This window comes from Nesoenas mayeri (assembly GCF_963082525.1).
Source record: "Nesoenas mayeri genome assembly, chromosome: 19".
NCBI classification, from domain to species: domain Eukaryota; kingdom Metazoa; phylum Chordata; class Aves; order Columbiformes; family Columbidae; genus Nesoenas; species Nesoenas mayeri.
Genome location: NC_137568.1, coordinates 12,522,263 through 12,550,214, shown reverse-complemented (window position 1 = coordinate 12,550,214; position 27,952 = coordinate 12,522,263). Strand labels below are relative to the sequence as shown.

Genomic DNA, 27,952 nt, shown 5'->3' with positions numbered 1-27,952 from the left:
CTGGCCCCGGGGACACCGCAGCACCGGTGGAGGAGCTGCCCTGCACCGCGGGGCCTGTTCGGGGACACGCAGCCCATCCCCGCACACGGCCCGTCCCGGGACACCCGCTGCACCCGGGACACGGCCCGTGGCGGGCGCTGGGGGCGGGGCGGGCGCTGGGGGCGGGGCGGGGCCGGGCGGGCGGAGCGGGGCCGGGCGGGCGGAGCGGGGCCGGGCGGGCGGAGCCCCGCGGGCCGCGCCCCCGGGAGAGCGGGGCCTGGCCGGGGCCGGCGCCGCCGTCAGTGCGGGCAGCGGCAGCGCCATGGCGGAGGCGCGGGACGGGCCCGGGCGGCGCGGGAAGAGGGACGAGGCCGCGGCGGAGGAGCCGGCGGAGGCGGAGGCGGAGCGGGCCGGGCGGCGGCGGCGGAGGTGGGCGCGGGGCCGGGCGGGAGCGGCGCCGGGATCCGGACCGGGATGGGATTAGCATCGGGGCCGGAGCCGGGATCGGGATCAGGATCGGGAATGGGATGGGATCGGGATCGGAGCCTGGATCGGGATCAGGATCGGAGCCGGGGTCAGGATCGGGATCAGGAACGGGAAGGGATCGGAGCTGGGCTCGGGATCAGGGTCGGGAACGGGATGGGATCGGCGTCAGAGCCGGGATCGAGATCAGGGTGAGTTCTGGATCGGAACCGGGATCAGGATAGGGATGGGATCGGTGTCGGAGCCGGGATCGGGATGTGATCGGGGTCGGCATCGGGATCAGGATCAGCAACGGGATGGGATCGGGGCCGGGATCGTGCTGGGTGGGATCGGGCGCTGGCCGCGGTGCTGGCCCGGCCCGGCGGCGGGTGCCGCGATGGCTCCGGGTGGCCCGGCTCTCACCGCCCTCCCCGGGCAGCTTCCAGCCGGCCACGGCGCCCCGGGGAACCACCGTCCTGCACGACACCATCAGCACCCGCCCGCAGCCCCTGCCAGGTGAGGCACCGCGGGGAGGGCGCTCGCTGCGCCCCTGGGTCCCCCCGCGCCGGTGTCGGTGCCGGTGCTGAGCCGCACGGGCAGCGCTCCCCGGTGACCCCGTCCCACATCTCCACACCTGTCCCAGCGAGGTACTTCGACACCAAGACGACAGAGCCCATCAGCTTCTTCTTGTCCAGCCTGGAGGAGCTGCTGTGCTGGCAGCCCGACGGCAATGACGAGTTCAACGTCTCCGCTGTGCCGCTGGCGAAGCGCCAGCCCCCGCTCCACAGCAAGAGGCCCCGGACGCTGGTGTGCCATGACATGCGCGGCGGGTACCTGGAGGACAGGTGCGTGCTGGGTGAAGTGACAGCAGAGCTCAGCACCTCAAACCCCAGACCGCTGCTGCCGCTTCATTCGATTCCTGCCGGTTTGCCCACAGGCGGGCAGGGCGGGAGGGGTTTGGCTCTCGGCTGCAGAACAGTGACCTGGCTCAGGCCAGCCCTCGCTGGGGTCCGCGGGGGCGGCTCAGCGCCACCGCTCTGCCAGCTCCCAGGGCGTGAGTCAGGCTCCTGCCCAGCCCGTCTGCGGGCGTCCTTCCCGGATTGCCCAACACTCTTCCCTCTGCCCCTGCAGGTTCATCCAGGGCTCAGCCACACGCAACCCCTACGTCTTCTACCACTGGCGGTACATCGACATCTTCGTCTACTTCAGTCACCACACCGTCACCATCCCGCCCGTGTGCTGGACCAACGCGGCACACAGGAACGGCGTTCCCGTGCTGGGTGAGGGCAGGGCCGCGGCAGGGCTGGGCCTGGGGAGCCCCAGGCGTGTGGCGGGTTTGCTGGGGTGCGTTGCTGACACTGCCCTCGCCACGTCCCCAGGCACGTTCATCACGGAGTGGACGGACGGGGAGCGGCTGTGCGAGGCGTTCCTGGCAGGCGGGGAGGAGGCGTTCCGCGCCGTGGGCGAGCAGCTGGCCCGCATCGCGCAGCACTACGGCTTCGACGGCTGGCTGGTCAACCTGGAGAACACACTGAGCGTGAGCTGCTGTGCTGCCCTGCCCTGCTCACCTCCCTGCCCTCGCACTGCTCCTCGCCCACCCTGTGCCCACCTGTCCCCACTGTCCCCTGCCAGGCGGCGGCGGTGGGGAACCTGCCCCCCTTCCTGCGGCACCTGACAGCGCAGGTGCACGGCACTGTGCCCGGCGGGCTGGTGATCTGGTATGACAGCATCCTGCAGAGCGGCACGCTGAAATGGCAGAACGAGCTGAACGAGGAGAACAGGTGAGCTGGGCCCTGCCACCTCACCCAGGCAAAACCGGCCCCAGCTGCCCAGGTGGGGGCCGTGAGCCCACCCCAAACCCAGCACTGGCGGCGCTCAGGGTACGGCCTGCAGAGCCCTCGGTGTGCTGGTCTGTGGGGACAGCTGCAGCGCCCACTCTACCACCCTGGCCCTCGTCCCCCAGGGTGTTTTTTGATGCCTGTGACGGGCTGTTCACCAACTACAACTGGAAGGAGGAACACCTGGAGCGCACGCGTGCGCTGGCCGGGCCACGCACCACTGACGTCTACGTTGGCGTTGATGTCTTTGCCCGCGGGGATGTGATCGGTGGTGGCTTTGACACTAACAAGGTGGGTGAGCTGGGGCCAGGCCAGGGCACTGGGCCTCCCGCATTGCTCTGCGCTCCCGCCGACGGCTGCGCCGGGCTGGGCTGCAAACCCGGGGGGCAGTGGCGAGCAGGGGGGAACCCAGAGCCGCTGGGCTGCCAGCCATGCATGGAGGGGGAGCTGGGGAACCCTGGTGCTGCAGTGCCTGGAGAGGGAGGTGCGGCAGCACATCTGCACGGTGTTGTCCTGCCCCACGACAGGGCCAGTGGGGACCTGGGGAGGGGGGAGAGGGCAGGTGACAAGGTGACCACCTGGCCTGGCCCGTGCTGCTCACGCCTTGTCTCCGCAGTCCCTGCGCCTGATCCGCCAGCACGGCCTCTCCGCGGCCATCTTCGCTCCCGGCTGGGTCTACGAGCACCTGGGGGAGGAAAACTTCCTGCACAACGAGAACAAGTGAGCGCAGCGCGGCGGGCGGGGGCCGTGGCGGGGGCCGGGCCTGGGGGCACCGCGGGCTGGGGTGGCTGCCGGGCGGTGGGACGGCACTGCCAGGAGACCATGGCTGCCCACCGGGACCAGGCTGGCCCCAGTGCCCGGGCAGCGGCTGCGCAGGGGGCTCTGCTCGGACACACACCTCTTCCTCCAGATTCTGGGCCTCGCTGGCTGAGTACCTGCCCACGCACAGCATCTGCACGCTGCCGCTCGCCACCTCCTTCAGCCTGGGCATGGGCACCAGCAGGTTCCTGGCCGGGAAGGTGAGCATGGGGAGACGGCTTGACCCCGGGTGGGCTGGGCAGGGGGTCCCTGCTCCTGGCTCAGCTCACCCCATCCTACAGGAGGAAGAGGCCGGTCCCTGGTATGACCTGAGCGCGCAGGAGATCCAGCCCCTCTACCCGGAGCGCGAGGGCAAACTGAGCACCAGTTGCTGCCTGCAGGACGCCTGGAGCGGGGGCAGCTCCCTGAGGGTGCAGGGGACCATCCCCGCCGGCGAGGAGCGCGTGGCCGTCCGGTGAGTCGGAGGGTGAAGCCCTCTCGCCACCTCCTCAGTGCGGGGCTGGCACCGTGCCGGCACGGCATGGCCCACATGGCCCGGGCAGAGCTGTGTGACCCTGGGGCCCTGCGGTGAATGTGCCACAGGGCTCTGCCCGCACTGTCCAGCAGACCTAACCCAATGCACCTTCTCTTTCTCTCCTCTCTTTCTCTCTGTCTCTCTCTGGGTGGATTTGGGGTCATCAGCCTTTTCTCTTTGCAGATGCCGGCACCCCCCAAGGTCTTCTTGACCCTGCTCTACAAGTTGGAGGGGTCACACCCTGATGGGTTCGCAGTTTCGCTGGAGCTCACCACCTCGAACTCGGGTATCTGCTACGAGGGCAATGTCACCTCCCTGCCTGGTGAGGACTCTGTCCCCTCCTTGGTCTCTGCAGGGAGCATCCACTGTGGGGTGTGACCAGCTCAGCCCCTTGTCCCCCTGACCCTGCTCCGTCTGGCAGAGCCCAACGCCCGGCACCATCCTCGGTTCCTCCCGGCACCACCACCCAGCCTCGCCAAGCTGCTCGCTGCCTGTGACCGCGGTTCCCACGGCTGGACCAGCCGGTGAGTGCCCTGCCGGCACCCCGTGAGCATGGACAGGCGTGGGCGCTCGGGGCCCCCTGCCCACTCTGCCCCTTCGCTCTCAGGTACTACGAGCTGGAGCTGCAGGACTGCAGCCTGCGAGACCTGTCCCTGCTCGTGTCCCGCCAGCAGCCCGGCGCGCAGGAGCTGCCCTTCACCTGCCTCCTCGGGGAGGTCCGGGTGAGTGCCCCGCGCTGCCGGCCGCGCCGGCCGGGCGGCTGGTGTTTGCCCGCTGCCCCCGGCCCCGCTCCGACCGTCCCGCGCTTCCCCGCAGGTGCTGGACGCGGCCAGCGCGGCGGCCGCCCCGCCGCAGGTGCAGAGCCTGGCGGCCTCGCAGCTCTGGTGGCAGGAGGGCCCCGGGCCCGAGCAGCTCTCGCTCAGCCTCACGCTGCGCTGGACCTTCCCCCCCGGCCGCGCCGGCGGCTTCCGCGTGTTCAGCCTGGGCGGCCGCTGCCCCCGCGGCCAGAGCGCCCCGCGGCCGCTGGGGCTGGCGCACGGGTGCCGCTTCCGCGCCGTGGGGCTGCCGGTGCCGCGCCCGCCGCCCGGCCAGTCCTGCCGCCTGGAGCTGCTGGTGGAGCCGCTGCTGCGCGACGAGCTGCCCGCGGAGCCGGAGCGCTGGGGGCGGCTGGTGCTGGTGTACTCCGCCCCGGGCGGCCCCAGCTGAGCCGCATTAAAGCGATCGCGCTGCAGCGCCGCGTCCGTGTCTGCTCCGCGTCCGTGTCTGCTCCGCGTCCGTGTCTGCTCCGCGCCGGCGGGCGGGGTGGGGCCGGGCCGGGGGCTGCACTTCGTGTTCCGGGCTCGGCGGGTCCCTCATGTCCAAGCCCGGCGCTGGGCTCAGCGCTCGCCGGGGGCCGCTGGGTGCCGGCCGGGAGCGCGCGGGGGGCCGCGCGGGGACCCCCGTCCCGCTGCTGCACCCTGCACTGACTGCACCCGCTGCCGGCGCGCTGCCTGCAGCCCCTGCCTGCAGCCCGGCTGCGGCCGCCTGCCCTGAGCCCCCCAGCCCCGTGTGGCCCCCACTGAGGCCGCCGCGGAGCGACCCCCCGGCACTGCCGTCCCCAGGGCTGCGGCTGCTCCGCCGGCCTCCCCGGGACACCTTACACGGAGAAGGACAGAAAATTTATAGCAGCAATTATTTTCTCACAGTCTGGTGAGCAAGCAATTAGCAGGCGGGGAGGCAGGCGAGCGCACCGCGCAGCAGGGTCGCCCAGCCCCAGCTCCCCCCGAGCGCCGGCCCAGGCCCACAGACAATGCTGGCTCCCGCTCAGGAAAATTAATATGTCAGCAGTTAAGCTCCTGCTCCTCTGGTGGGGGACTTGCTCTGAAATGAATTATCTGACGGTTTGAAAAATGGAGGGCCCCATGCAGCCAGGGGAGGGCTCGCCGTGCCGGCACCCCGCTGCCTTGCCGTGGCAAGGCCAGAGCCCCGCTGGGCTCCCCCCGCAGCCCCCTGCCAGCACTGCGCCAGGACAGCCAGACCTGTGCCAGCCGCGGCCTCATGCCCCCGTGCCAGTCAAAACCTGAGTCGTCCTGGTTGAAGAAAGAAGTCTTTATTAATAATTTCAATAATAATAATAATAATAATAATAATAATAATAATCCTTGTAATAATAATAATAATAATAATAATAATAATAATAATAATACTGTTTATTAGAATGGTCACACGTTTGAAGCATACAGGATGGGCCAGCACCAGCCTGCACGCCGGCAGCCGGCACGGGAGTTTGCTGTAAGGAAGAAGCCAGTACAGCGATGGAAGGAGCTCTGTACAGGGGGGGCGCAGGGCTGGGGTGGCCAGGGCTATGTACACCGGGAATAGAAAAGGGGGAGCTCATTGCTGGAGCATCAGGGGCGTCTGCAGACTATAAAGTGAGGTTCAAGGAGTGGCAGAGCCACGCAGGGTGGGGGGCTGAGGGCAGGGCCACCCTGCGGGACGGGGCTTCGCAGCGCTCGGTGCCAATGAGCACCGGACCCGGCGCACCGGCTGCTGCAGACCGACCCCGGGGCTTGGGCTGGGCCCTGCAGGCGACGCCAGCCCCCAGTCCTGGGCGATGCCACGGCTGAGACCCCACGCTGCGGGCTGGCGGGGTCCCGCTGTCTCGCGCAGGGACGGGCGGCCATCAGCGCGTCGTGGAGCGGGGGAGCGGGCCAGGCCCCGTCCCGTCCCGGCGCGGGGGCCGCAAGCAGTCAGGGCTGCTCCCTGCGGGGTGGGAGCCCCGGATGCGTCAGGGGATGGAGGGGAGGGAGGGGAAAGGGATCACAAGCGTCTTGCAAGCTCCTCTTAACAAAAATTCCCTTTAAAAGGCAGAGGCTCGTCCCCCTGCAACACCCAGTGCCTCAGCAAAGCAGCTGCGCCGCCACCTCAGCTCCGCGCGGGAGCCGAGGCCTCGCACACTCGACACACTGATGACCGGCAAACGCTGGAGCTGGGGGAACACGAGGCCGGGTTCCCGCCCTGGCGCCCAGTCCCCAGCGCCGGGGAAGGGGCGGCGTGCCGCTCCGCTCCGCCGGCACCCCCGGGGCGTCGCGCTGGGGCGGAAAGGAAGACGTGGTGCCCAGGCCCGGCGCCTGGGCGGGCGGAGGCCCCTCCGTGCCCCCCGCGCTCGGCTCTGCCTCCGGCTCTCCCTCCCTGCGCGGGGCCGGGGACGGAGGGGCCAGTCCGGCCGGTCCGTGCTGGCCGCGGCGCTCCTCCGGGACTCGCTCGCTGCGTGTGGACAGTGTGGGGCTTTCACTTGCCTGTTGCCGCTTTGCTTTTTTTTTTTTCTTTTGTTGCTTTGCTTTAGATTTTTTTATGTTTTAGTTTTTTGTGTGTGTGGATTTTTTGCCCTTCCTGGTCCCAGAAGGAAACGGTCGCGGTTTCACTACAACAGAAACAGAGAGGCGGATGTTTTGTTGGAGCAGCGGAGGGGCAGCCTGGCCGAGCTGCTGGTTGGGAGGGACGCGGGCACCAGCCCTGCCCCCTGAGCCCCACACCGTGCCCCCCGCCCGCGCTGCCAGCCCCCGCCCCACAGCTCCCGGCCCCGAGGAGCACGCAGCAGCCCCCGCCAGCTCCTGTCTCTGCTATGGGGGGGCAGAGTTGCTGCGCCAGGGGTGCCCGTGGGCAGAGCAGCCCCTGCTGCCTCGCGGGGGACGAGCCCTCTGACCCCAGCCAGGGCAGCGCCCGCTGGGGCTCGGGCCGGGGGAGGCTGCCCGGGGCCCCCGGCTCCGGGAGCGGGCGCTGCGGGGGCCGAGGGTCAGCCCCGCGCCCCATGGCGCTCGGCAGCACCCCGAGGCGCAGGGACGTGCGGGGCAGGCGGACGGTGCGGGAGACGTGGGCGGCGGGACGGAGCGGCTCGAGGAAACCCTACGGGCGGGGCTGTGGGGCTGTGTGGAGCCCGGCCCAGCTCAGCCCGGCCCAGCCCGGGCAGTGCCCGCGGTTCCTGCAGAGCTCGGTCTCGGCTCTGGCTGCCTGGCTGGGTTTGGTGCTACTGGGCAGCCAGTGTTAGTGGAGGGAGGGGCTGGGTCTGTCTTGCTAGTAGGGAGTGAAGCGGCTGTACCCTCCTCGGTATAGACTAGCCTGCAACATCAAAGATGAAAAAAAGCCAATCAGTATTCGAGAGACAGGCAAAGCCCAGTTCTTCCCTTCTTTACTTTTTTTTCTTTCTTTAAAATGACACCAAATCACTTCTGTCCTTGGGGTGCGATGGGCGGGCAGGGCTGCGGGTGCCCGGGGCTGCGAGTGCTGCCCTGGGGCCCGGAATGGGCTGGGGGCTGCGGGGTGCCCTGGGCCCCGGTGCCCTTAGCACAGCGCTGGCTGCCCCGGGACCCGCCTGCGGTGGCCGCAGAGGAGCCCGTCCCCGTCCCCACCGCAGCGCTGGGCTGGGACCGGCCCTGCCCATCCCCGTGGGACAGAGGCCGCCTGGGACCGCGGGTGCCAAGGGGCTCTTGGCAGCCCAGCCCCAACCAGGGGTGTCAAAAAAAGGAAGGAAGAAACCAAGTTGGCTTTGGGATCCTGCCCAAGAGTGGGATTTTTCATCTTTGATGCTGGTAGTGAAGTTAGCTGAGCGCCGCGGGGCGGGGGCTGCACGCCTGTGCTCCCTGCGTGTGGCCGCGGGTGGGCTGGGGACACGGCCCCGCACCGGGGAGGGGACAGGGGGTCCCGGTCCCCGGGCAGGGCCCTGGGGTGCTGCCCAGCGGGCGGCGCGGGGGCAGCTGCGCCCCCCAGCAGCGGCCAGTGCAGGGAGGGCTGGCCGGGTGTGACGGGGTGTGTGGGGTGGGGACACGGGGGGGCTCCTCTCTCGCCTGCCCACAGACAGAGCCAGGCAGGGGCTGCGCTGCTACTGCCCCTGCTGCCCTCCCACAGCCCCCACGCGCGGGGCTGCCCGGTGCCCCTCGCCCCCCCTGGCACCCCGCGGGCTCCTGGTGCTGCTGTGCCGGGCCCCCCTCCCCGGGCTGGCTGCAGCTGGCACCAGATGCAAAGAACGGCCGCGGGGCTGCTCTTACCATGGTGCCGATGCTGTACGTGGCGGCGGGGCCGATAGTGTGGTGGTACGGGTCTGCCGCTGCGTACACTCTGCCGTAACTGCCGTAAACAAATGACGGGCGTTAGCAACGGGGGTCGGGGGCCCGTCTCCCCTCAGCAGCCCCCCCAGCTGCTGCACCCCCTGGTTCTGCCTGCCCAGTGCCAGGCCCTGGGGGCAGCGCTGGGACCCCGGTTTGCAGGACACCCTGGTTGTGCCTGGCTCTGTCCTTGTCCCACAGGGCACAGAGGCTGCGATGTGTGGGACTGGGGGGTGGGGGTGACACGGGTTGTACCCCCCGAGCGATGCCGGTGGCACGGGGTGCTTACCTGTCGCTGTACGCTGCCGCTGCTGCTGCCGGCTGCGCGTATCTGTAGGCAGCATAGCCCCCCTGCAGCAGAGGGAGAGGTGGCGTCAGGGTGGGGGGCAGCACCTGTGCAGGGGGCTGGGGGGGCTGGGGCAGCTGGGCACCCCCCAGGCACTGCCATGAGCAGCGGTGAGACCCTGTGGGGAGCCGATGCCTGCGCCACCAGGCACACACCAGCCTCATTACCATTCCCCAGGGGCTTTCACAAACATTAACCTTAAAAAATTAAATTTCCAGAGGAGAGAATGTCACCTCCCTGATCGCTTTAATGAGGTGTCACGTTAGATAAATCCTTCAGCCGCCCGCCTGAAATATCGCCACTGGCTTCTTAAATATGGAGGTTAAATGCTAGTGTAAGACAGTGCACCGGCGCTCGGGGCTGTAAATCCCACCCGGCGCTGGCCCCGCGAGGGGGTGTCCGGGGGCGCGGGACCCGCACGGTGTCACCCGCCTGCTCAGGGGCCGCGCTCCCGCCCGCGCTGCGCTGGGGCTCCCGCTGCCCTCGGAAGGGGCTGCTGGGGCAGAGCGACTCGCCCGCTGCCACTCGCCCGCTGCCACTCGCCCCCTGCCCCAGCACAGGGTCCCCGCTGTGGCCCCGACCCAGGCACGGCACTTACATAGATCTCGGCCCCGTAGAACCCGTCCTGGTACACGACCCTGCAAACAAGGCAGAGGTGTCAGCGCCTGCCCGCGTCACCGGCCGAGAGGGGCTGGGGTGAAGCCGGCAAGCTGGGGGAGCGGCCGAGCGGCAAGGGGGGGCGCCCAGGCAGCCGAGGGCAGGGCCGGGGCTGCGACTCCTGGCAGGGAGGGCGGGGATGTGGGGACGGGCGCGGGCACGGCCAAGGGCAGGGGGTGTCATGGGGCTGGAGGATGCTGGGGCGCGATTGCTGCTGGGAGCCACAGGGCGCCAGGGCCGTGCCTGACACCAGCGCGGCCGGCGTGCCGGGAGAGGGTGTTTCTGTTCAACCAACCCACACGGCTGGAATGACCGTCCCTGCCTTGGGGCACAGGAGGCTGCGAGCGGGGGGGCTCCCAGGGGGGCAGCAGCCCGAGGGGTTCACAGCCCCAAGGCCAGCCAGGGGAGCTGCAGCTCCTTCCTGCAGCATGGGAGCCTGGCAAGCCAAGGCTGATGGCAGCAAAACGGGAGCCACATGGCGGCAAACAAACCCCCCGCGGCAGGCGGTGCCCCCGCCGCCCGGTACTCACGCGCCGTAGGTGGGGATGGGCGGCGGCGGCGGCGCGGCCCGGAAGGTGTTGTAGACAGCACGTCCTCGTCCCCGTAAGTGCGCCCCTCGGTAGGCCACGGCTGTCCCCGTGGCGGGGTACGGGAACCCTGTTACTGCAGGAGGGAGGGGACAAACATGGGCAGCAGCTCCCCACAGCGCACGGCCGGGACCCTGCAGCCCAGACCCGCCTTGTGTCCCCCGGCCTGCAGGGACACAGCCCTGCGGGGACACCGGGGCCGGGGGGCTGCACACGCAGGGGGGCGGGAGAGGGGCCGGGGCTGCTCGCAGTTGGACACGGCGCGGAGCTGGCGGCCGGGGGGACCCGCGGCAGGACCAGCGCCAACTCGGACGTTACCTGCGTAGAACTCGGGGCCATAGACTGCTCCCACCACCGGGTTCAGCTTCCAGCCTGCGGGCAGGGAGAGCCGGTCAGGCCGGGGCCCCTCGGTGCAGCGCTGCCCCCCCAGCTGCGCCCCCGAGCCACAGCTCCGTCCCCAGGCGGCTGCAGGGCCAGGGTGCCCCGGCGGGCTGCACCCCCGCACTGGGGAGGGAGCAGCCGCTCTCACGGCTGTCCGAGGCGTTTGCTGCAGCTCGGCACAGCCTGCCCGGGGACCGCACAATCACGGACTGCTTTGGTTGGAAGGGCCTTTAAACGTCACTTAGTGCAACCCCCCGGCCGTGAGCGCCTGCCCGCCGCCCTCACCGTTGGTGTAGGGGTTGGCAGCCTTCTTGTTCGTCATGACGCGGGCCGTGGCGTTGTTCACCTGCGGAGAGAGAGGACGGGGCTCAGTGCCTGCGGGCGCCGGGGCTGCGAGGGCCACGCTCCAGGGCCCGCTCGGCCACGCTCGGCGCGTCGCTGCTGCTTCGGGTGCTGGAGCGAAGGACACCGGCGTGCGGGGGACGGGAGGAGCCCCTGCCTGCAGAGCCCTGCCGGGACCAGCCCTGCCCAGGCCCGCAGCTCCTGCCCAGCTCCAGCAACCAGCGTCGGCCAGGCTGGCGGCCGATGTGACCGCCATGGTGCCGTGCTCTGGCTGAGCTCCCGCATGCTGCCACAGGCCTGGCTGCCCCGTCGCCCTCCTGACCCTGCCCGCAGGGAGAACGCGCTTGAGGCAGGAGCCCAGGTCAGACCCGCACCACCCAAGAGCTCCTGCCCGTGGTGTTGGGCCAATGTTCTCCAACAGGCAGGGCCTGTCCACAGGGCATCGCGGGGCTGTCGTTCCTGCGCTCAGCGCTGCCGGGAGAGCTGCACGCTGCCCTGCTCCCCACCGCCAGCGAGGTGCGGAGCCGACCCTCTGCCTGGCTGGGGAACAAAGCCTGGGGCTGGGCAGCACAGCGGGCACAAAGCCCTGCGCACACCCTGCCCCCTCGGGCCGGGGCACGGCCCGCGGAGCCGCGAGCAGAGCCCCTCTGCTCTCCTCCTGCTCTCCTCTCTGTGGAGGGCAGAGAGGGGGCTGCAGGCAGCGGGGTCCACCAGACCCCTCTGGAACCAGCCAAACGCAGCCAGAGCCCAGGCCAGTGCCCCAGCCCTGCCCGCACACCACAGGTTCGTTGGAGCTGGACGCTCCTCGTGCCCGGTGACGGCCTCCCCATGCACACATGCTCCCGTGCGCGCTCACGGACACATGCACGCGCTGGGCACGGCTCCCCGGGGCACGTGGGACCGGGCAGGACCCGGGGCTGCCAGCGTCCCCGGCCCCGGCTCTGCCCCGCCACAGCCCCGGGCAGCGCGGCCGCACGCAGCCATGGCACTAGCGCACTTATCTGAGCACCTCAATCTTCCGGCCCTCTACGATGGTGCCATTCAGCTTCTCCCGTGCCCGGTCGGCATCTGTGCTAGTTTCAAAAGTTACAAACCCAAAACCCTGTGAGCAGAGGAGAAAAGGAGAAAGAAAGAGACAGAGAGAGACAGAGAGAGGGTGCGGGGACAGAGAGAGAGAGGGGGTGAATCAGGAGAGCTGGCGCAGGAGATGAGGCTGCCGCAGTGCAGAGACAGAGAGCCCAGGCTGGGGCCCCCGCTGGCTCCGGGGGTCCCGGCTGAGGCCCCAGCGTCCCCGTGAGCTGGGAGAAGAGTCTGGGAGAGGGGCACAGAAAGCAGGGAAGATACAACAGAGACAAGGACACACAGAGGGACACGAGCTGCCTGCGCAGGCATGGGCAGAGTGAGCCCTCCCCTCCCCTCCCTCTGGTGCTTGGGGCACAAGGACCCTCATGACCCCCCGGCCAGCACAGGGCAGCGGGACAGGGGTGCCCCGACATGGGTCCACCCTGTGCCCGGGTCCTGGGGGGCAAGAGAGGAGGGGAGCGCAGGCAGAGGAGCCCCCAGGCGTCCCGGCTCCCCCGGCCCCCTCCCCGGAGCTCGCGGTAACAGTGCCAGCCACGGGCAGCACCCACCTTGGAGCCCCGCTCATTGAAAATGATCTCCACGTCCAGGATCTTCCCAAATTGCTGCAAGCAGAGAGAGCAGCAGGGTGAGCACCCACAGAGCCCCCGTCCCACGCCCAGGGCTGCCCTGGGGACCAGCGTGGGGCCCCTCAGCGCCGGCAGGGGAGAGCCCCATCCCGCCCAGGGCGCCTGCTCCTCCAGCACTTGAGGAGCATCAACCCAAAATCCCACCAGCCTGCACCGCTCTGAATCCTAATGAGGGCAGGGAAGGGGACAAGGGGGGACACTAGGGCTCTGTGTCACTTCCCCTCCACGCATGGGCTTTGGTCCAACAGCCCAGCTGTTAATGAGGGTGCAGATCCTGCAAACCCCGGCTCCCAGCGGGCCGTGGCGTGGAGGTGCCCGAGCACCCCAGGGCTGGGCAGGACAGGCCCTGGGGACGGGACGGTGCCGGGGTCCCCGCGGTGTCACAGGGCAGCGCTGAGCTGAGAGCAGGGAACATGGGTGGGGGGGCAGCGCCGGACTCACCCCGAACATTTGTCGCAGGTCGGGGTCCCGGAATCGGAAGGGGATGTTGGAGACATGTAACCTCTTGGGCTGCTGCTTGTCTGTGGTGTCTGAGGAGTGTAGCTGCTGGCTCTCTGTCTGTGCCGCCTCGTCTGTCTGCTGCAGGAAGCACCGCCGGCCATCAGCCCCCACCGCGCCAGCCCCGCGGCCCCCGGCGGGGCCCGGGCACAGGGACTGTCCCCCTCCCCACTCTCGGGAGGGGCGCGGGGGGGTCCCGGCGCTCCCTGCACCACCCCGCACAGACTGGTGAGCTGGGGGTGCGGGAGGGGATCTCCGCCTGCGGGGAGGTGGGGAACCCCCAGCCTGGGGAACCCACCCACGGGGTTGGGGCATCACCCACCCCAGTGTGGTGCCGGGAACCAGGGGCTGAGCGTGGGGGGGCACAGAGCACACCCCAGGGCCAGGGCCAGGGCCAGGGGTGACCCACTGCAGAGCCAGCCAGCACCGGGTGGCCTCGCGTTGGCCTCTGCAACCCTGCTCAGCGTGGTGACATGGTGCCCGGAGACGGTGACAGCGGCACACAGGGTGCCAGAGCCCACACACGGGGCTGCTGCTGCCGCGCTGAGCTCAGCACGTTTCCCGGCGCTGTGTTACAACCAGAATGGAGCGATGTGGTGGGCCGGCAACCAAGCAGGTAGATGACAAGGGATTAGAAATGGTGGGGGGGCTCTGAGGGGAGAGCCGGGGGCCGCAGCCCCCAGCCCGGCACCCTGTGGCATCGCGGCCAAACGGCACTGCTGCCCGTCCCCGGTGCTGCCGTCTTACGGTACCGTCTGCGTCCCTGCGATGGACTGTGTGCTGGCGTCGGTGCCCGGCTGCTCGGCGTGGCTCTGTGCTGGTGTGTAGAGGCTCATGGCGTGTTCCGCCACTGTGCTTTGCCCCGAGTAGTCCTGCGTGGGGTGGGGGTGCGGCGGCGCGAACTCTGCGGGGATCCCGTTCTGGGGGGGCGGGGGGTACTGGGCCGGGGGGTAGGGCTGAGCCATCGCGTCCGGCGGAGCCGTGGCGTCCTGGTTACCCTGCCGAGACAGCGGCACCAGCCCCCTCACCCACCGCCACCCCCAGGGTGAGACCTGCCCCGAGGGGGGTCCTGGTCCCCACAACCAGCCCCTCGGCCCCCAGCACCAGCACTCCCCAGCTTTCGGTGTACCCCCACCAAACCCTGGGCTGCCTCTGTGCCACGGCAGCTCCTGGCTCACACCGCTGGCAGCTGAGCCCCCATCCTCTCCTGACGGAGCCCCCCACACGGCTTAACTTGGGGAGCCAGCACATCGCCCTCTCCTCGGGGAGGGAAACCGGGGCAGCATCGCTCCGGAGGGCTGCCGGCACCGCGGTGGCAGCGAGGTTGGGGAGGCAGTGGGGAGAGAAGGGATGGTGATGGCTCCTTGGCAAACACCAGATAGGGATCAATTAACTGCTAAATATTTGATTAGGCCCTTTGCTCTAACGCAGCTGGCCTGGCTGCCCTGGTCAAACGAGGTGAGCTGCACCTGCGCTGGGGCTGAGGGCTGCCTGCTGCTGGGGGCACAGCGTGTCAGTCTGTCCTGCACACCCACCCACCATCCATCCGCACAGCCCTGTGCACCCACAGACTCTGCCCCCTTGCGCATGCATGTGCCGCAGACACCCACTCGCCCGCCGCGGTGCCCGGCAGCAGCCCCCGCTGGCAGCGCCGCAGCCCCTCGGATGCTTTACAACCCGCCGCGGCAGCCTCTCGCCCATGAAATACATCTGTGGCTCAGCCTGTGGAGACAAGCTCCTTAATTGTGTGTGCAGTCGATTTATGGTGTGGGGGCTGGCAGGGGAGAGCTGGGGGGGCCACGCTGCCAGCCAATGTCCCCAGCCGGCAAGGCCGTCGCACCTGCGAGGGAGGCGGCAGAGCCTGCACCGGCGGCACAGCAGGGACCACATGCGAACCCAGCGTGAATAATCCCACTCCAGATCTGCAAGTCACGGGCAGCCTCGCCAGCGCCTGCCCGTGCTGACTCAGCTGGCTGGGGACGCGCCAGCCAGCGCACCTGCCAGCGCGGCTGCCGGTGCTGCAGGACGGCGGGTCCCCCGGCACGGCCCCTGCGCCGGGCAGACGGGCAGCGCTCCGGCGCCCCGCGGGCGCAAACCCCCCCCATCGGCTGGAGGGGCCCATTCTGCACTCAGCCTGGCTCCGCTGCCGGTGCCGGGAGCAGGCGGACACCGAACAGTCACGGCGCCATCCCCCGTGCCCGACACTCCCTCCCGCGTGCCCAGAGCTGGCAGCAGGAGCCGCCGGCAGCACTCTGCGCTGGACACTCGTCCTTGCTGTCACCCCAGGCAGGGTCAGCCACCGCCACTGCGGGGACAGGCACTGGTGCCCAGGCAGGAAGAGCCAGTGGGCAGGGGGACGCAGATGGGTGCCAGGGCAGGGACCATCCCCACCTGCCCAGGTCTTGGGCCCCGCTGGCTCCTCCCCAGCCCGTCCCGACAGCCGTGTTCATATCTGTTATTAATTAGGGCTGTCGCAGTGCTTGTCAGCCCGAGTATTATTTCATTCAGGGACCATTAGGTTCCCCTGTTTCGCTGTCGCTGGTGCTGCAGAGGCGCAGATCTACAGCTGCCAGCGCTGCCTGGCCGTCCCCACGCGGAGACCAGGGCCCCGCGGGAGTGGGACAGTGACAGCTTTGGCTGCGCGATGCTCATTGATGTCAAGGGGAAGAGCCGCTGCTCGGCTCCGCAGCCCACGCCGCCTGCGCCGCCTGCGTCCTCCCCTGCCCGCTGCTCCGGGCTGCGCTGTGCAAAAGCCCCATCCTGGGCAGCCCTGGGGCCCCTCTGCTCCCCCCGGGAGAGCTACGGGAGCCCCGGCCCCATGGCCGCCCCTTCCCCGGGTCCCTTCCTGCACTGAGTTCCCATGGGGTCCTGGGGACCCACCTCTGCACCCCAGGGGAGGCAGCCAGACTGCACCAGCCTGCACCCGGTGCTCCCAGCCCGGGGCGCGCCATGTTCGGAGTGCGCGGCCATGCGGGGAGCCCGCGGCACAGTGCCGTCCCACGGGTGCCAGGGACAGGGCTGTGACAGGTATCCCTGCTCACACACCGCGTGTCCCTCCCGGGGACACAGGGGATGCTTCTGCGCGGCGCTTTGTGGGGCGGCTTCCTGCACTTGCATTACAAGAAATTCTGATTACTAATGGCCCATGGCCCTCATTTAGTAAATGAGACAGAAGATTAGCGTGGTGCCCAAGACTGAGCATGGAGCAAAGCTGGCAGTACCGAACATGGCACAGGGGGTGCGAGCAGCACCCTGTCACCTGTGCTGCCCGGTGGGACACCAGCAGGGCTGCGGCACAGCCCTGTGCCAAAACACCGCGGCCCCAGGGACAGCGCAGAGGCTGGGACAGGGAGCCGAGGCCTTCGCTGCCGAGGGGAGCAGCTGCTCCGGGCAGCGCGGCACGCACTGCTGCGTCCCACAGGCTGGCGGGGGTCCCGCTGCCTCCCAGCTCCTTGGCACAGCACCGCACCGAGGGGCCCGCGGTGCCGGAGCCCCCGGGAGCAGCTCCGCTCAGCTGGGTGCAGGATGGCGCTCCCGGAGCTGTGGGACCCGCGGGTCCCCCGTGCAGCATCCCCTGCCCAGCGCACGGCTCGGCCCGCGCCGCCAGCCCCGCACAGCGGCTGCCGCAGCAGGCAGGGGGTGGAGATCATCTTTAGCTGATTAAATGTCCCTCATTAACGAGTTTCTTTAATTAATGAAGTTTTTTTGTTTGCTCCACTTGCTTTCTCCCCACCGCACTCTGCCTCCTCAGCACAATCCAGGCCATTTCCTTTCAAGTCATTTAGCGCGTGGGGCCGGTTCCTGCCGACGCCGCACTTCGGTGATTGTGCCTGTCAGCTCAGGGCTGACGACGCCATTTTTAACATTTGCTCCTTTTTAAGAAAATCTCACACCAGGAGCCCCCGAATGCAGAGGACATGTCTGAGCAATTAGCCGAGCACGGAGCACCTGTACTAACGAGCAGGCACCCGCGATGCGCCGCCACACCTTGCCCACAGTGGGCGTCCTGCCGGCACGGTGCGGAGGTGCCATGTGACAGCTCCGAGTTATCAACCGCTCACGAGCAACTGTCACCCGTTGCCACACACCTCCAGCCACAGACAGGCAGCTTGGTGGCCCCCCCGGGCCAGGCAGCCGTGCCCCGCTCAGCCGCACCACGGTCACCATTCACACCCAGGCGGTGGCCGGGCCCGGGGCTGCTTCCCTCCCGGCAACCCCGCGGCCGCCACAAACATGCCCAGAGGTTCCTCCAGAAGCCTCACGGCCACCCTGCCACCTCAGCCCGCCCCGCTCTGCCTCGGCCCGGGCAGCCCCAGCGCAGCACCCGAGGAGGCCGCTCAGATGCCCCTCCGAGCCGCAAAGCCTCCGCAGGCAGCACACCCTGCGGGAGCACTGGCATCGAGGGCGGCTCCTGCGCCCGGCCCGGCGCCCGCCCGCGTCCCCTCGCCGCACCGACAGCGCCAGGTCAGAGCCCCACTCGGAGACGGGAGCTGAGCAATTCCCCAAGGGCTCCCCAGCCACCGCTGTGCCCGCGCCGGGGCGGCCGCTCGCCGCTGCGGCAGCTCTGCAGGTGCCGCCGTGGCGGGACCCGCCTGCGCGGGCACGGACCGGGGCGCGGGCAGGGACCGGAGCGGCGCAGCCACGCTGTGCTGCGCCGGGTGGCAGAGATGGGCTCGGCAAATGCCTTAGGGGCAGCAGGAGGGCCCAGGTGCCACACGGCTGTGCCGTCACCGTGGGCTGCCACAAGGCCATGCCCCGCACGGCTCATCTGCGTGACAGCCACGGCGTCCTCCCTTCGATCTGACCGCTCGCTCATGCTAATGACTGTCAACATGAAACAGAGGCCGTGAAGGGGAAGAAAATTACTCCCTGAAAAGGAATTGACTGATCCCCATCATTTCTCACAGAATCACTGACCTGTGAATATTTCATTACCCAAAAAGCTGCACCATCCATACCAAGCAGCACCGTCCCCACGCAGGCACCAGCCAGAGCCCCGCGCTGCGGTGGGGGGGGGGGTCGGGGTGCTGGCTGCAGGGACGCCCCAGCCCCAGCAGGGACCAGCCCTGCTCGCCGCAGGGCCCGGCGGGGCCGGCAGCAGGTCGCGCTTCCTCCCCAGGACGGGGCCACCACGGTCCCACAGAGAGCCGGGGGGACACGGGGGCGGCCCCCGGGCAGCGCGGTGGAAGGTGAGGAGCCACGGGGGCCGGAGGCAGCAGCCGCCATGTTTAACGTCTTCATTCCCGGGGAGGCGGGGGGGCCAGAGCATCCACCCGGGGTCCCGAGCGGGAGCTCCACGGGGCGCGGGCAGGACCCCACGGGCACGAGTGACAGCGCAGGGCAGGCGGCTGGTGTGGGAAAAGACCATTTCTCCGGGCTGTCCCGGCACCTTCTGCCCCCAAACCCTGCGAGAGGGCAGCTGCCGGGCAGCGGGGCTGGTTCCTGCCCTCGGCCTGGGGTCCCAGCACAGCCCGGCCGCCCGCGGTGCCACGGAGGAGGACGCGGCAGCAGCAGCCACGCGATACCCAGCAGGAGCAGGAACGAGACGCCAGCCTGGGTGCTGGGCACAGAGCTGCCTGCGTGTCCCTGTCACCGCCTGCACGGGGCAGGGGCAGCACGGCCCGGCCCCGGCTCCCGGCTCTGCCAGCCGGAAACTTTGGAGCTGAGACTGTATGAAATATTCATGAAGTAAATGGTGCAATTTCATCTGCATTCAGCCAACTTCATGTATATTTTAGAGTATTATGAAATGATAACGTTGTGTAACCGAGGTGAGACAGGGGTGCTTGGGGGGGCTCCTGGCTGCCCCCAGCGTGCGCACAGCCGACACCTCCCAAGCTCGCGTGTACCTGCGCCGCTGTGCCGGGCAGGGACTGGGCAGCACCACCGCCAGGATCAGGCCCGCAGCGAGGGGGAGGACCGCGGCGCCGGGACATGCAGCGCTGTCCTTCCCGAGCGGGGCCTGGCAAAGCCAGCGCTGCCAGGCTCACCGCAGCAGCCCGGGTCCCGGGCAGCCGCTGCTGAAGGCGCGGGCAGGCCGGCTCCCCGGCACGGCTCTTCCAGGCACGCCAGAAAAACACAGACCCGGCGGATGCAGCTTTGGCAACGCTCGGTCCCCAACAGCCACCAAAGGGTCTGGGACAGGCGGGCACATGAGGCACAAGCTCGGCTGCAGCCCCGGGCACAGGGACGGGCTGGAGAGGACCTGAGTCCCCTGCAGCACCCACCTGAGCCACCTGCTCCTCCTGGGCCCTGCAGACCCCGCAGCATCCGGCACAGGGACTCATGCGCCCCACGCTGTGCGCACCGGGGTGAGCCACCGCGCTGGAGGCCGGCGCATGGCTGTGCCAGCAGCCCCGGGGCAGCCGCCGTCTCCCCAGCGCTGGCAGCAGCAGCCAGACACGGGCTGAGCTCAGGGAGAGGCCGAGGGCGCCTTGTCCCTGGTGCAAACAGAGCGAGGGGCGCAGGGGGCCCTGGAGGGGACAGCGTGTCCCAGCCCGTGGGTCCCAGCTGCAGCACACCGGTGGCCATCACAAGACATGGCGAGCAGCAGGACGAACGGCCAGGTCTGCTGGCCTCACCACCCCTGTGAGCACCGCGCCAGCTCCAGCTGCCACCCCACACCTGCCCCATGGCCGCAGGTCCCTGCGGAGCCGGCGAGCGCTGCCCGGGCCCTGGCCCACTCCTGCAAAACCTCCCAGGAGCCCACCCCCAGCCCCGCCACCGTCACCGTCACCTCACCACGCACACGCTCGCCCCGGCCACCGCGGGTGCTGGGGAACCACGGACCCACCTGCGCGCCCGGACGAGCCCTCTCACGCAGCCCTCTCTAATAGGCACTGAGGAGCATAATTTTTCCTCTAATTACATATTCAGCACTTCTGAGAAAATGAGATTTTGGTAATTCAATTGGACTGAGAAGCAGGGCTATAATAAAATGAAATTTGTAACAATCGCGCAGTTAAATTAGTTAAATGGAGAGGAAGGAGCTGTGGAAAATTGACCCCTCGATCTCCTAAAGACTAATCAGACATTTGAACCGGGTTGTGCTAACAAAGCCCCTGGGGTGTTGCGGCAGCAGAGCGAGGGGGAAACTGGAGATGCCGCAAGGGAAGAGCTGGAAAGCAGCCGGGACCGCGCGGTGCCGCGGAGGGAACCCCCGGCTCCAGGCCCGGACAGGTGGGTGGGGAGGGTACCGGGACGTGACGTGGCACTGGCCATCACGGCCACCACGGCCGCTGCCCCCGGCCACAGGTCCCATCCTTGCCAGGCACCGGGGCACGATGGTGCACGGAGGATGGTGAGCGGACTGCAGGGCCGTGGGCAGCCGTGCCCTGCAGTGGGACCAGCCCTGAGTGGGGACGGCCACTGCAAGGGCGGCAGGACGGGGACCACACCGGGCAGGCTGGTGGGGACAGGGCACCCTGCGAGCTGGAGGGGCTCTGCAGCAGGTACAAACTAATTAGCCTCAATATTTATCTTGTTGTTCGTCTCTTTTATTTTTTCATGGGAAAGAAAGGGAGAAAGAGATGAGTTTCTCATTTGCAAGTTAATTAGTCTAATTAGCTCTAATTAAGAGCTCCCCACACAATGCAGATCACAACTAAGCTGCCACTGCCGCCTGCTTCCGCTCTTCTCTCCCCATTTTTGATTTTTCCAAGAGCTGTTGAAGGCTGCGGCCGGAGCCGGGGGGGGCCACGGCGAGCGCAGCCGGGAGGGGATGCGGGACCCTCCAGAATGGGGCTGCCCCCCGGCGTCTCGGTCCCGGGGCCAGAGCTCAGCACGGCCCTGACCCCTGGCCGGAGCTCCAGCCCCACCAGCACAACATGTCCCAACCGCAGCCCCGGCCAGCCCGGGTGACAGGATAGGGACAGAAATCTACCAGGAAACAGCAGCCTCACCCAGACCCAAAAGCCACCGAAGGGGTGTCCCCAGCTGGGGCAGCCCCGCGGGACACCGGGAGCAGCGCGGTCCCCAGCACAACGCCCAGCGCGGAGCAGGGGGCGCGAGCGGATGAGGCAGGATGGGGCGCACGGGGAGCCGAGCCCAGGGCTCTGCCACGGGGCTTCTCTGCTGTGTCACCTCGGCACCACCAGTCCCCTCCGCTCGGCTCTGCCGCGGCTCAGCTGCAGGGGCAGGCGATCATGGGGGGCACAGGGTGAGGAGCCGGGGGCAGGCGGTGTGTGTGCCCCCCGCGCTGCCGGGGACGAGCTGCCGCGGGCGCCGGGAGCCGCAGCAATCATGTCAGCTTATGTGTAATTTTCTCCTCGGGTAACACGGGCGGTGAGGGATTGCTGCTCGAGACAGGGAAAATCATGACAAAGTGCCACAAGCTCTGCACGCGGGTAAGGGGAGCGGGAGCAGCCAGGCCTGCCCCCATCCCGGGGCCAGCACCCCACACCTGCAGCGAGCCCACCGCCAGCCCGGCCCTGCCGGCATGCACCGGCCACGGGACCCGGTGCGCACACGGCCGCCCTGGCTCTGCCGACACGCTCCAGCCCGGCACCCATCGCAAGGCGGCGGGAGCGCTCCTGGGACTGCGGCACGGCAGCCCCGGCGCTCTGACCGAGGGGAATGGCTGACACCCCGAGGGTGGGAGCGGGACCCGGCTCTGCAGGCACTGACCCCAACAGCTCCACAAAGCGCCATCTTCCCGGCAGCACCAGCGCTGCTCCCGGTGCCGTCTCTGCAACCGTCCTCCTGCGGCCGGCTCCCCTCCCAGCGCTCGCCTCGCTCGGTGCGACGGGCGACGGCTGCCAGGGAGCTCACCCCAGCAGAGCTGCTCACACGGGCCGCAGCCCGTCCTGCCCATGCTGCGCAGAGCCCGTTCGCAAGGTCTGCGCCGCGCAGCCGGGATGCGAAGGCTGCTGGGGTGGGGACACCGGAGCTGGTCACCACTTGGAAGGTGCCAGGGGGACAAACCCGGAGCTGTTCTGGGGCAGTGCAGGAAAATCTGTTTCCAAATGCACTCTCCGACGTGGCTGCTGGGCCCGGAGCAAGGGCGGCTGCGGCTCGGGGGAGCCGGCGTGGGCAGCGCCTGCTCTGCTCATCAGCCCTTCTGCTTTGTTACACTGTGCCCCGCCACCGCCTGCGACGCCTCCAAGAATGATAGATACTAAATCTAATTTAATCTACTCATTCACCCATCACTATAGTACTAAAATAGGAATATACCTATAAAAAGAGCATCGCCAGGCAGTGTAGGCCTAAATTACAGCTAGAGCGGGAAAACCAGCTTTGCAAAGCTAAAATGAATGTCAGTGTTTTCAAGATATTAAAAAAAGGCAAACATGCTTTCTGCGGCTCTCAGGCCTGTCCTCTGCCACGCAGGCACGGCGGCCACGGCAGCGCCGGCGCTCGGCCGCGCGGGAGTCGCCACGCTGGGCACCACAGCTCCGCGACGCGTGAGCAGCGCGAGAAACCAGCTTCGAAACGAACTCACTGGTGCAACATGCTACAATATTGCTCGGAATAGACTTGCTCCCTAAAAATATTATATGCTAAACTTGGCAGCAGCCCTTTTGGAAAGGAATTTTCCAAGCAGCCCACTGCGGAGGCTGCTTCCCCCTCGGCTGAGCGGTGCAGCCGCAGGCACCGAGACGCCCCCGGGGCAGAGCGCGGGGGCCTCTTGGTGGCAGGTTCCAGCCCCCCTGCACATCAGCTCGCACCCATGTCCAGCCCCACACACATCCCGGGCTGTGCCGCGCTCCAGCGCCGATGCCAAGCACCAGGGTGCGGGTCTGTTCCAGGTCAGCACCGCGCCTTGTCCTGGAGCAATTAGCTGCTTGCTTATAATTACAGCAGTAGCACCTGTAAGCAGCAGCTGATTCCTCTGCCAATGAAATGCAGCACCAAAGTCTCCCTGTGCACCCAGGTCCTTGCTGAGCAAGAGCTACACATTACCCTGAGGCCCACGGCTCCTGCGGCAGGAGCGGGGCACTGCACCCATGGAGCGCAGGGACTCACGGCTCCTGCGGCGGGAGCGGGGCACTGCACCCCATGGAGCGCAGGGACCCACGGCTTCTGCGGCGGGAGCGGGGCACTGCACCCATGGAGCGCAGGGACCCACAGCTTCTGCGGCGGGAGCGGGGCACTGCACCCCATGGAGAGTGGGGACCCACGGCTCCTGTGGCAGAAGCGGGACACTGCACCCCATGGAGCGCAGGGACCCACGGCTCCTGCGGCGGGAGCGGGGCGCTGCACCCATGGAGCGCAGGGACCCACGGCTCCTGCGGCGAAAGCGGGACACTGCACCCCATGGAGCGCAGGGACCCACGGCTCCTGCGGTGGGAGCGGGGCGCTGCACAGCTGCACGGGAGCCGAGCTGAGTGAGCTGCCGGGCGCCCGCAGCAGCCGGGGTGAGCCCTTTGCGCTGCTGGAGCCCGGCAGCCGCTGGACCTTCCCTGTGCTGGGCTGACTGAAGTTTTGCAGACAACTTCATTTCTCGGTCATTCCTTCAGATGCTGGCGCTGTCACAAGTGCCGGGCTGGGGAGCTGCAGCTTCTCAGAACAAACACGGCAAACGCCAACAAGCTCCCCGTGGGACATCCACCTCCCTACATACACACATACTCCAGCCATGGAACTGTAACCAGGGTCTAAACCGAGACCCCCAGACCCCACACCGCACACCCTCCGGGCTGGCTGGAGAGCGCTGGGTGAGCACGTGCGGATGGCGGAGGCAGCATCGCTCCATGGGCTCCTCCAGCCGGGGGCTCAAGGTGTGCGGATTCAAAACCCAGAGCGAACCGGGGCTGAAGTGCTGCAGAGCCGATCCCAGGCGCCAGGCAGGCCTGTGGCTCAGCCGGGCAGGACGAGGAGCGGGCGGCAGCGCCGTGGGCCCCGTCCCCACGTGACAGCCACCGGTGACGTCCCTCTGCCCGACACCTCCTCGCAACACGCACCAGGAACACCCCGTCCCAAGTGCTAGGTGCAGAACCTCAGCAAAGGGACCAGCCCTGGGAAGAGGACAGAGACTTTGGCCTCCATCGCACTCACTGGCTGGGTGAAAATCCAACTGCAAACCTCTTAATAAACCCCTCGGGTCTGGGTCACGGGCCTAGTGCCGCTGCCAAGGAGCAGGAGGCTCTGGGAGAGCAGGGAGGCAGAGACACCGAACACGAGGGTCGAATTAAACCGAACAGGGAACCAGGGAGGGAACCAGGAGCTGCTGGTGCACAGAGCCGTGCGTCGGAGCAAAGCTGCTCCTTCCCAGGGACCACAAGCTGCACTGGTGCCCGGCCCGGCCGGGCCCGGCCGCCCCGCCGCCTGCAGCGCTGCCGTCCCCGCTGCTCCAGCCACAGCCTCGGTGCTGGCGGCAGCGCGGCCGGTCCGTGCCGGGGTGTTCTGCGGGGAGAGCGGCACCGCCGAGCCCTCGCAGGCGGCCGGGGCTGAAGGGATCCCGGGGGACAAGGGGATCCGGGGGACAAAGGGATCCTGGCTGAAGAAGGCATCTCCCATGGCGCCGCCTGCTCCAAAGGAGGCTCCGGGCCCCTCGCCAGCTGCCGGTTCACAGCATCCATGTGCTCTCTTCAGAGGGACAGAAAACGTCCCTGGGGACGGGTAGAGGCTCAGGGACGGTTCCTGGTCAGTGCCAGACACGCCTGGGCAGCCGAGCAGCGGCCGTGGGGACCTCGGCACAGCCTGGGGAAGCCGAGACCGAAATGCAGCCCAGCCCCAGCTCTCCCCGGCCTGTGCCTGCAGGAGGGCGCAATAAATCACGCACCCGGCTGGGCCGGCCTCTGCAGCAGCCCCTGCGCGAGCCCCAGCCCCACGCACCCGCCGCAGCCACCGCTACACTTGTATAACCAGCAGCAGCACCGGCTTCACCAGCCCCATCTCCAGCGTGGCAGATGGAGCGACCCTGGGCCTCGCTGCCCCCACCACCACAGCCACGCTCCGGCCACAAACCCGCTGGGATGCGGGTGACGGACACCCCGCGGGACCAGATCGCTGCCCAGCCCTTCCCCGCCGGGCAGGAGGGTTTCACCCGCGCCGCCCGTCCTCGGCTGCCGGGGGAGCCGCGCAGGCCACGCCGGGCGCGCTGAGGATGCTATGAATTTTTAAACTCCTGAAAGCACAAATGGAGCGGTTCGCCTGGCTGGGAAACGGGATTTCCGACGCAGCAAAGAGGCTTTTGAAGAAATCGCTGTCTCTTCGGAGCAGCGCTTCCCCCGGGACGGCGAGCCTGGGCGCCCGGCGCTGGGCGCAGCGCGGGACCCGCGGCCGCCCCGCGGGGCAGCGTGCCCTGGCCAGAACTCAAGGACCAAACCGATGGCCTGGGGACCCTCTGGCCAGGCTGCCCGGTGCGGGGGTCACCCGGACCCATCACCCCCCAGGTCTCTCTGCAGCACCTTCCTATCGACAGCGAGACAAACCCACACACGCTCGACCCTGTGGCCCGGCTGCAGACACGCACGACGCGATGGCACACGCACACACATACGTGCACACGCGTGTGCGTGCACAAGCTCATCACCTTCCCTTCTCCCCAGGGGCTGCTCAGGCCACACAGGAGCCTCGCTCCTTCACCCGAGCATCCATCAGCGCCCCTCGCCTCTGCCGGGCAGCAGCGCCGAGGCAGGGAACGTGCTGGCCCCGCGCCGGCAGCTCTGCTGCTGCACTGCCCGCATCCCAGCCCGCTCCCCGGCCCCGGCAGCGAAACCGGAGAAACCCCAAAGGAATCGCAGCGGAGGACCGTGAGCTGCCACCGCGGCAGAACTCGCTGGTGCCGCGGGGCCAGTGCCGGAGAGGCCCCACGGCCGGGCTGGAAGCAGTTAAGCTCTGACCCTCCGACCAGAGGAAACCGGCCAAAAACACGTGTGAACCGGAAAGCAAAGAAATCCCCCGGAGAGGGTGACTTACCTGTTGGAGGTAGAGGAAGGCTGGAGGGCAGGGGAGAGAGTGAGGAAGCATGCCTGAGTTGGAGACAAGGAGGCAGCCCGAGTTAGCCATGGAGCACAGCATGTGTCGACAGGTAGCCGTGAAGCTGCTTGCGGGTCCGTCCTCTTCCGCACAGCGCTATCCTCCTCTTCCCGGCTCGCCCCTCGGGCTCTCCCCTCCTCGGCCGGCCCTCCCGACCCCTCGGCGCGACTTAGGAGGGATTCATCGGCGGCAGGCCGGCCGCGCCGCGCGCCCCGGGAGCAGCGCTCGCCTGTTCACTTCGGTGCCATTAGACACTGGCACTGAGCGCACGGTCTGCAAAGGGTGTGTGTGAGCCAGAGCGGGAGAGAAAGGAAGGGGAGGAGGAAGGGAGAGAGGGCGAGGGAGCGAAATAAAAGGGGTGGGAGTTGGAGGAGGAGGGGGAGTCCCCTGTGCATTCAGACATCAAACAGAGCTCTGTATAAAATGAAGAGAATCCGTAATGACATGAGAACAGCTGATCCCGCACTTAACCCCTTCGCCGCCGCCGCTCGCAGATGGCTTCCCCGCCGCCCGGGCAGCCCCGCCGCAGCCCCGGCCACGCACTGCTGTGCCGGGAAGCAGCCAGGCAGGATGGGGCCCGGCAGGCAGAACCGGCTCCCTTCCCAGCGCCAGCTCCCCAGGGAAGGAAGGTCTTACCGGGAGTTTCGGTGATGCAACGCGGGTGTCCCGGGAAGCCGTGCCGAGCAGCGGCACTTGCAGGCGCGCAGCCCCGCGATGGCAGCGGCTCGGCGGGCGGCGCGGGGCTCCCCGCACACACAGCCGCACACGTGCACACGCACCACGCCGAGCGCGGGGCGCGCGGGCGGGCCGGGCGGGGAGCCATGCAGCAGCCCAGCCCCGCCTCCCGAGCGGCACACACCTGCTCAGCCTGCAGCCCCGCACACACGCACCGCAGACACGCACCGCGGCGCAGGGCCGCAGCTTGCCGGCCTTCTCGACAGGAGCCGTGGCCCCGGCGCTGCCTGCACTCCCCGGGCACCGGCAGCTCAGCCCCGCCAAGAGCAAAGCCGTGCAAGCCGCGGGCAGGGCCGGCTCCAGCCCCGCCTGCCATCCCCCAGCACCCCGGGGTGACACAGAGCGCCCTGCCCTGTAACAGGGACCCTCTGTCCCGAGCCAGCAGCGGGCAGAGGACGGGCCTCCACAGAGCTCAAGAGGCATTTTTGCATTTGGGACTGGCGTGCTGGTGTCACCCGCGGCCCTGACACACCAGCACCGCGCACACCTGCCACAGCTGCCCTGGCAATAGCCTGCATGCCGGTGCCTGCAGGGGACAGCCAGTGAGGCCACACACGCGTGCTCATTCGGGTCCCCGGTCCCACCTCGCATCTCCTTCCATCGCAGCCCCACGGCAGCCCCAGCACCCTTGGGTGCCGCAGAGCTGGTTTATGGCACAGGGGGTCCCTGCCCAGCACCCTGCACCGCTGGTGCTGCATCGCGCCCAACTCCAGAGCCACGGCCAGCACCAAGGCAGCCGGGGCGGCGTTGTGCTTGGGTATGTGGGAAACAAAACCTGGGCTCAGTTCAGTTTCCATCTTGGCCAAATGTGATGCACAAAGGCAGGTCTGTGCCAGCAGCTGCTGATGCTCCGTCTCTGCCGGAGCCTCCAGCACACGACCAGCCCTGTTTGGAGGCTGGGATTTTCCACAGTATCCCCAGACAGAGCGACATGCTGCAGTGTCCTGGTACACTCGCAGCACTTCCCGTTTCTGCTGCAGACGCTCAACAGCAGCAGCGTGTGGCACAGCCGGCCCGGAGCCACCCGCAGACCCGGCGGGAACGAACAGCTCTGCGAACAGCCCCCCTGGAGCAGCGGCC

The 27,952-nt window shown here is 68.4% G+C and overlaps 2 protein-coding genes across 3 annotated transcripts; one reads left to right on the top strand and one right to left on the bottom strand.

The window, feature by feature from the left end:
* Window positions 1-295: 295 nt before the first annotated feature.
* ENGASE (endo-beta-N-acetylglucosaminidase) lies at window positions 296-4,818 on the top strand (the record flags this gene model as incomplete). Its single annotated transcript, XM_080356335.1, has 14 exons — window positions 296-408; window positions 881-957; window positions 1,085-1,286; window positions 1,573-1,721; window positions 1,821-1,978; window positions 2,074-2,222; window positions 2,405-2,570; window positions 2,896-2,999; window positions 3,190-3,298; window positions 3,380-3,552; window positions 3,780-3,934; window positions 4,034-4,136; window positions 4,220-4,334; window positions 4,429-4,818. Exons 1-14 carry the CDS (start codon window positions 302-304, stop codon window positions 4,816-4,818), a joined length of 2,157 nt encoding a protein of 718 aa, XP_080212461.1. The 5' UTR covers window positions 296-301.
* A 2,847-nt stretch (window positions 4,819-7,665) lies between these two features.
* Window positions 7,666-26,179, bottom strand: RBFOX3 (RNA binding fox-1 homolog 3; the record flags this gene model as incomplete). Of its 2 annotated transcripts, none has more annotated exons than XM_080356700.1 (12): window positions 7,666-7,710; window positions 8,637-8,715; window positions 8,983-9,044; window positions 9,638-9,677; window positions 10,227-10,359; window positions 10,602-10,655; window positions 10,950-11,010; window positions 12,016-12,108; window positions 12,638-12,691; window positions 13,157-13,369; window positions 13,966-14,211; window positions 26,078-26,179. In XM_080356700.1, 12 exons carry the CDS (start codon window positions 26,177-26,179, stop codon window positions 7,666-7,668), a joined length of 1,182 nt encoding a protein of 393 aa, XP_080212826.1. The 2 variants fall into 2 exon arrangements, with proteins under 2 accessions (XP_080212826.1, XP_080212827.1); XM_080356701.1 differs by having other exon boundaries at window positions 13,157-13,294.
* Window positions 26,180-27,952: the final 1,773 nt, after the last annotated feature.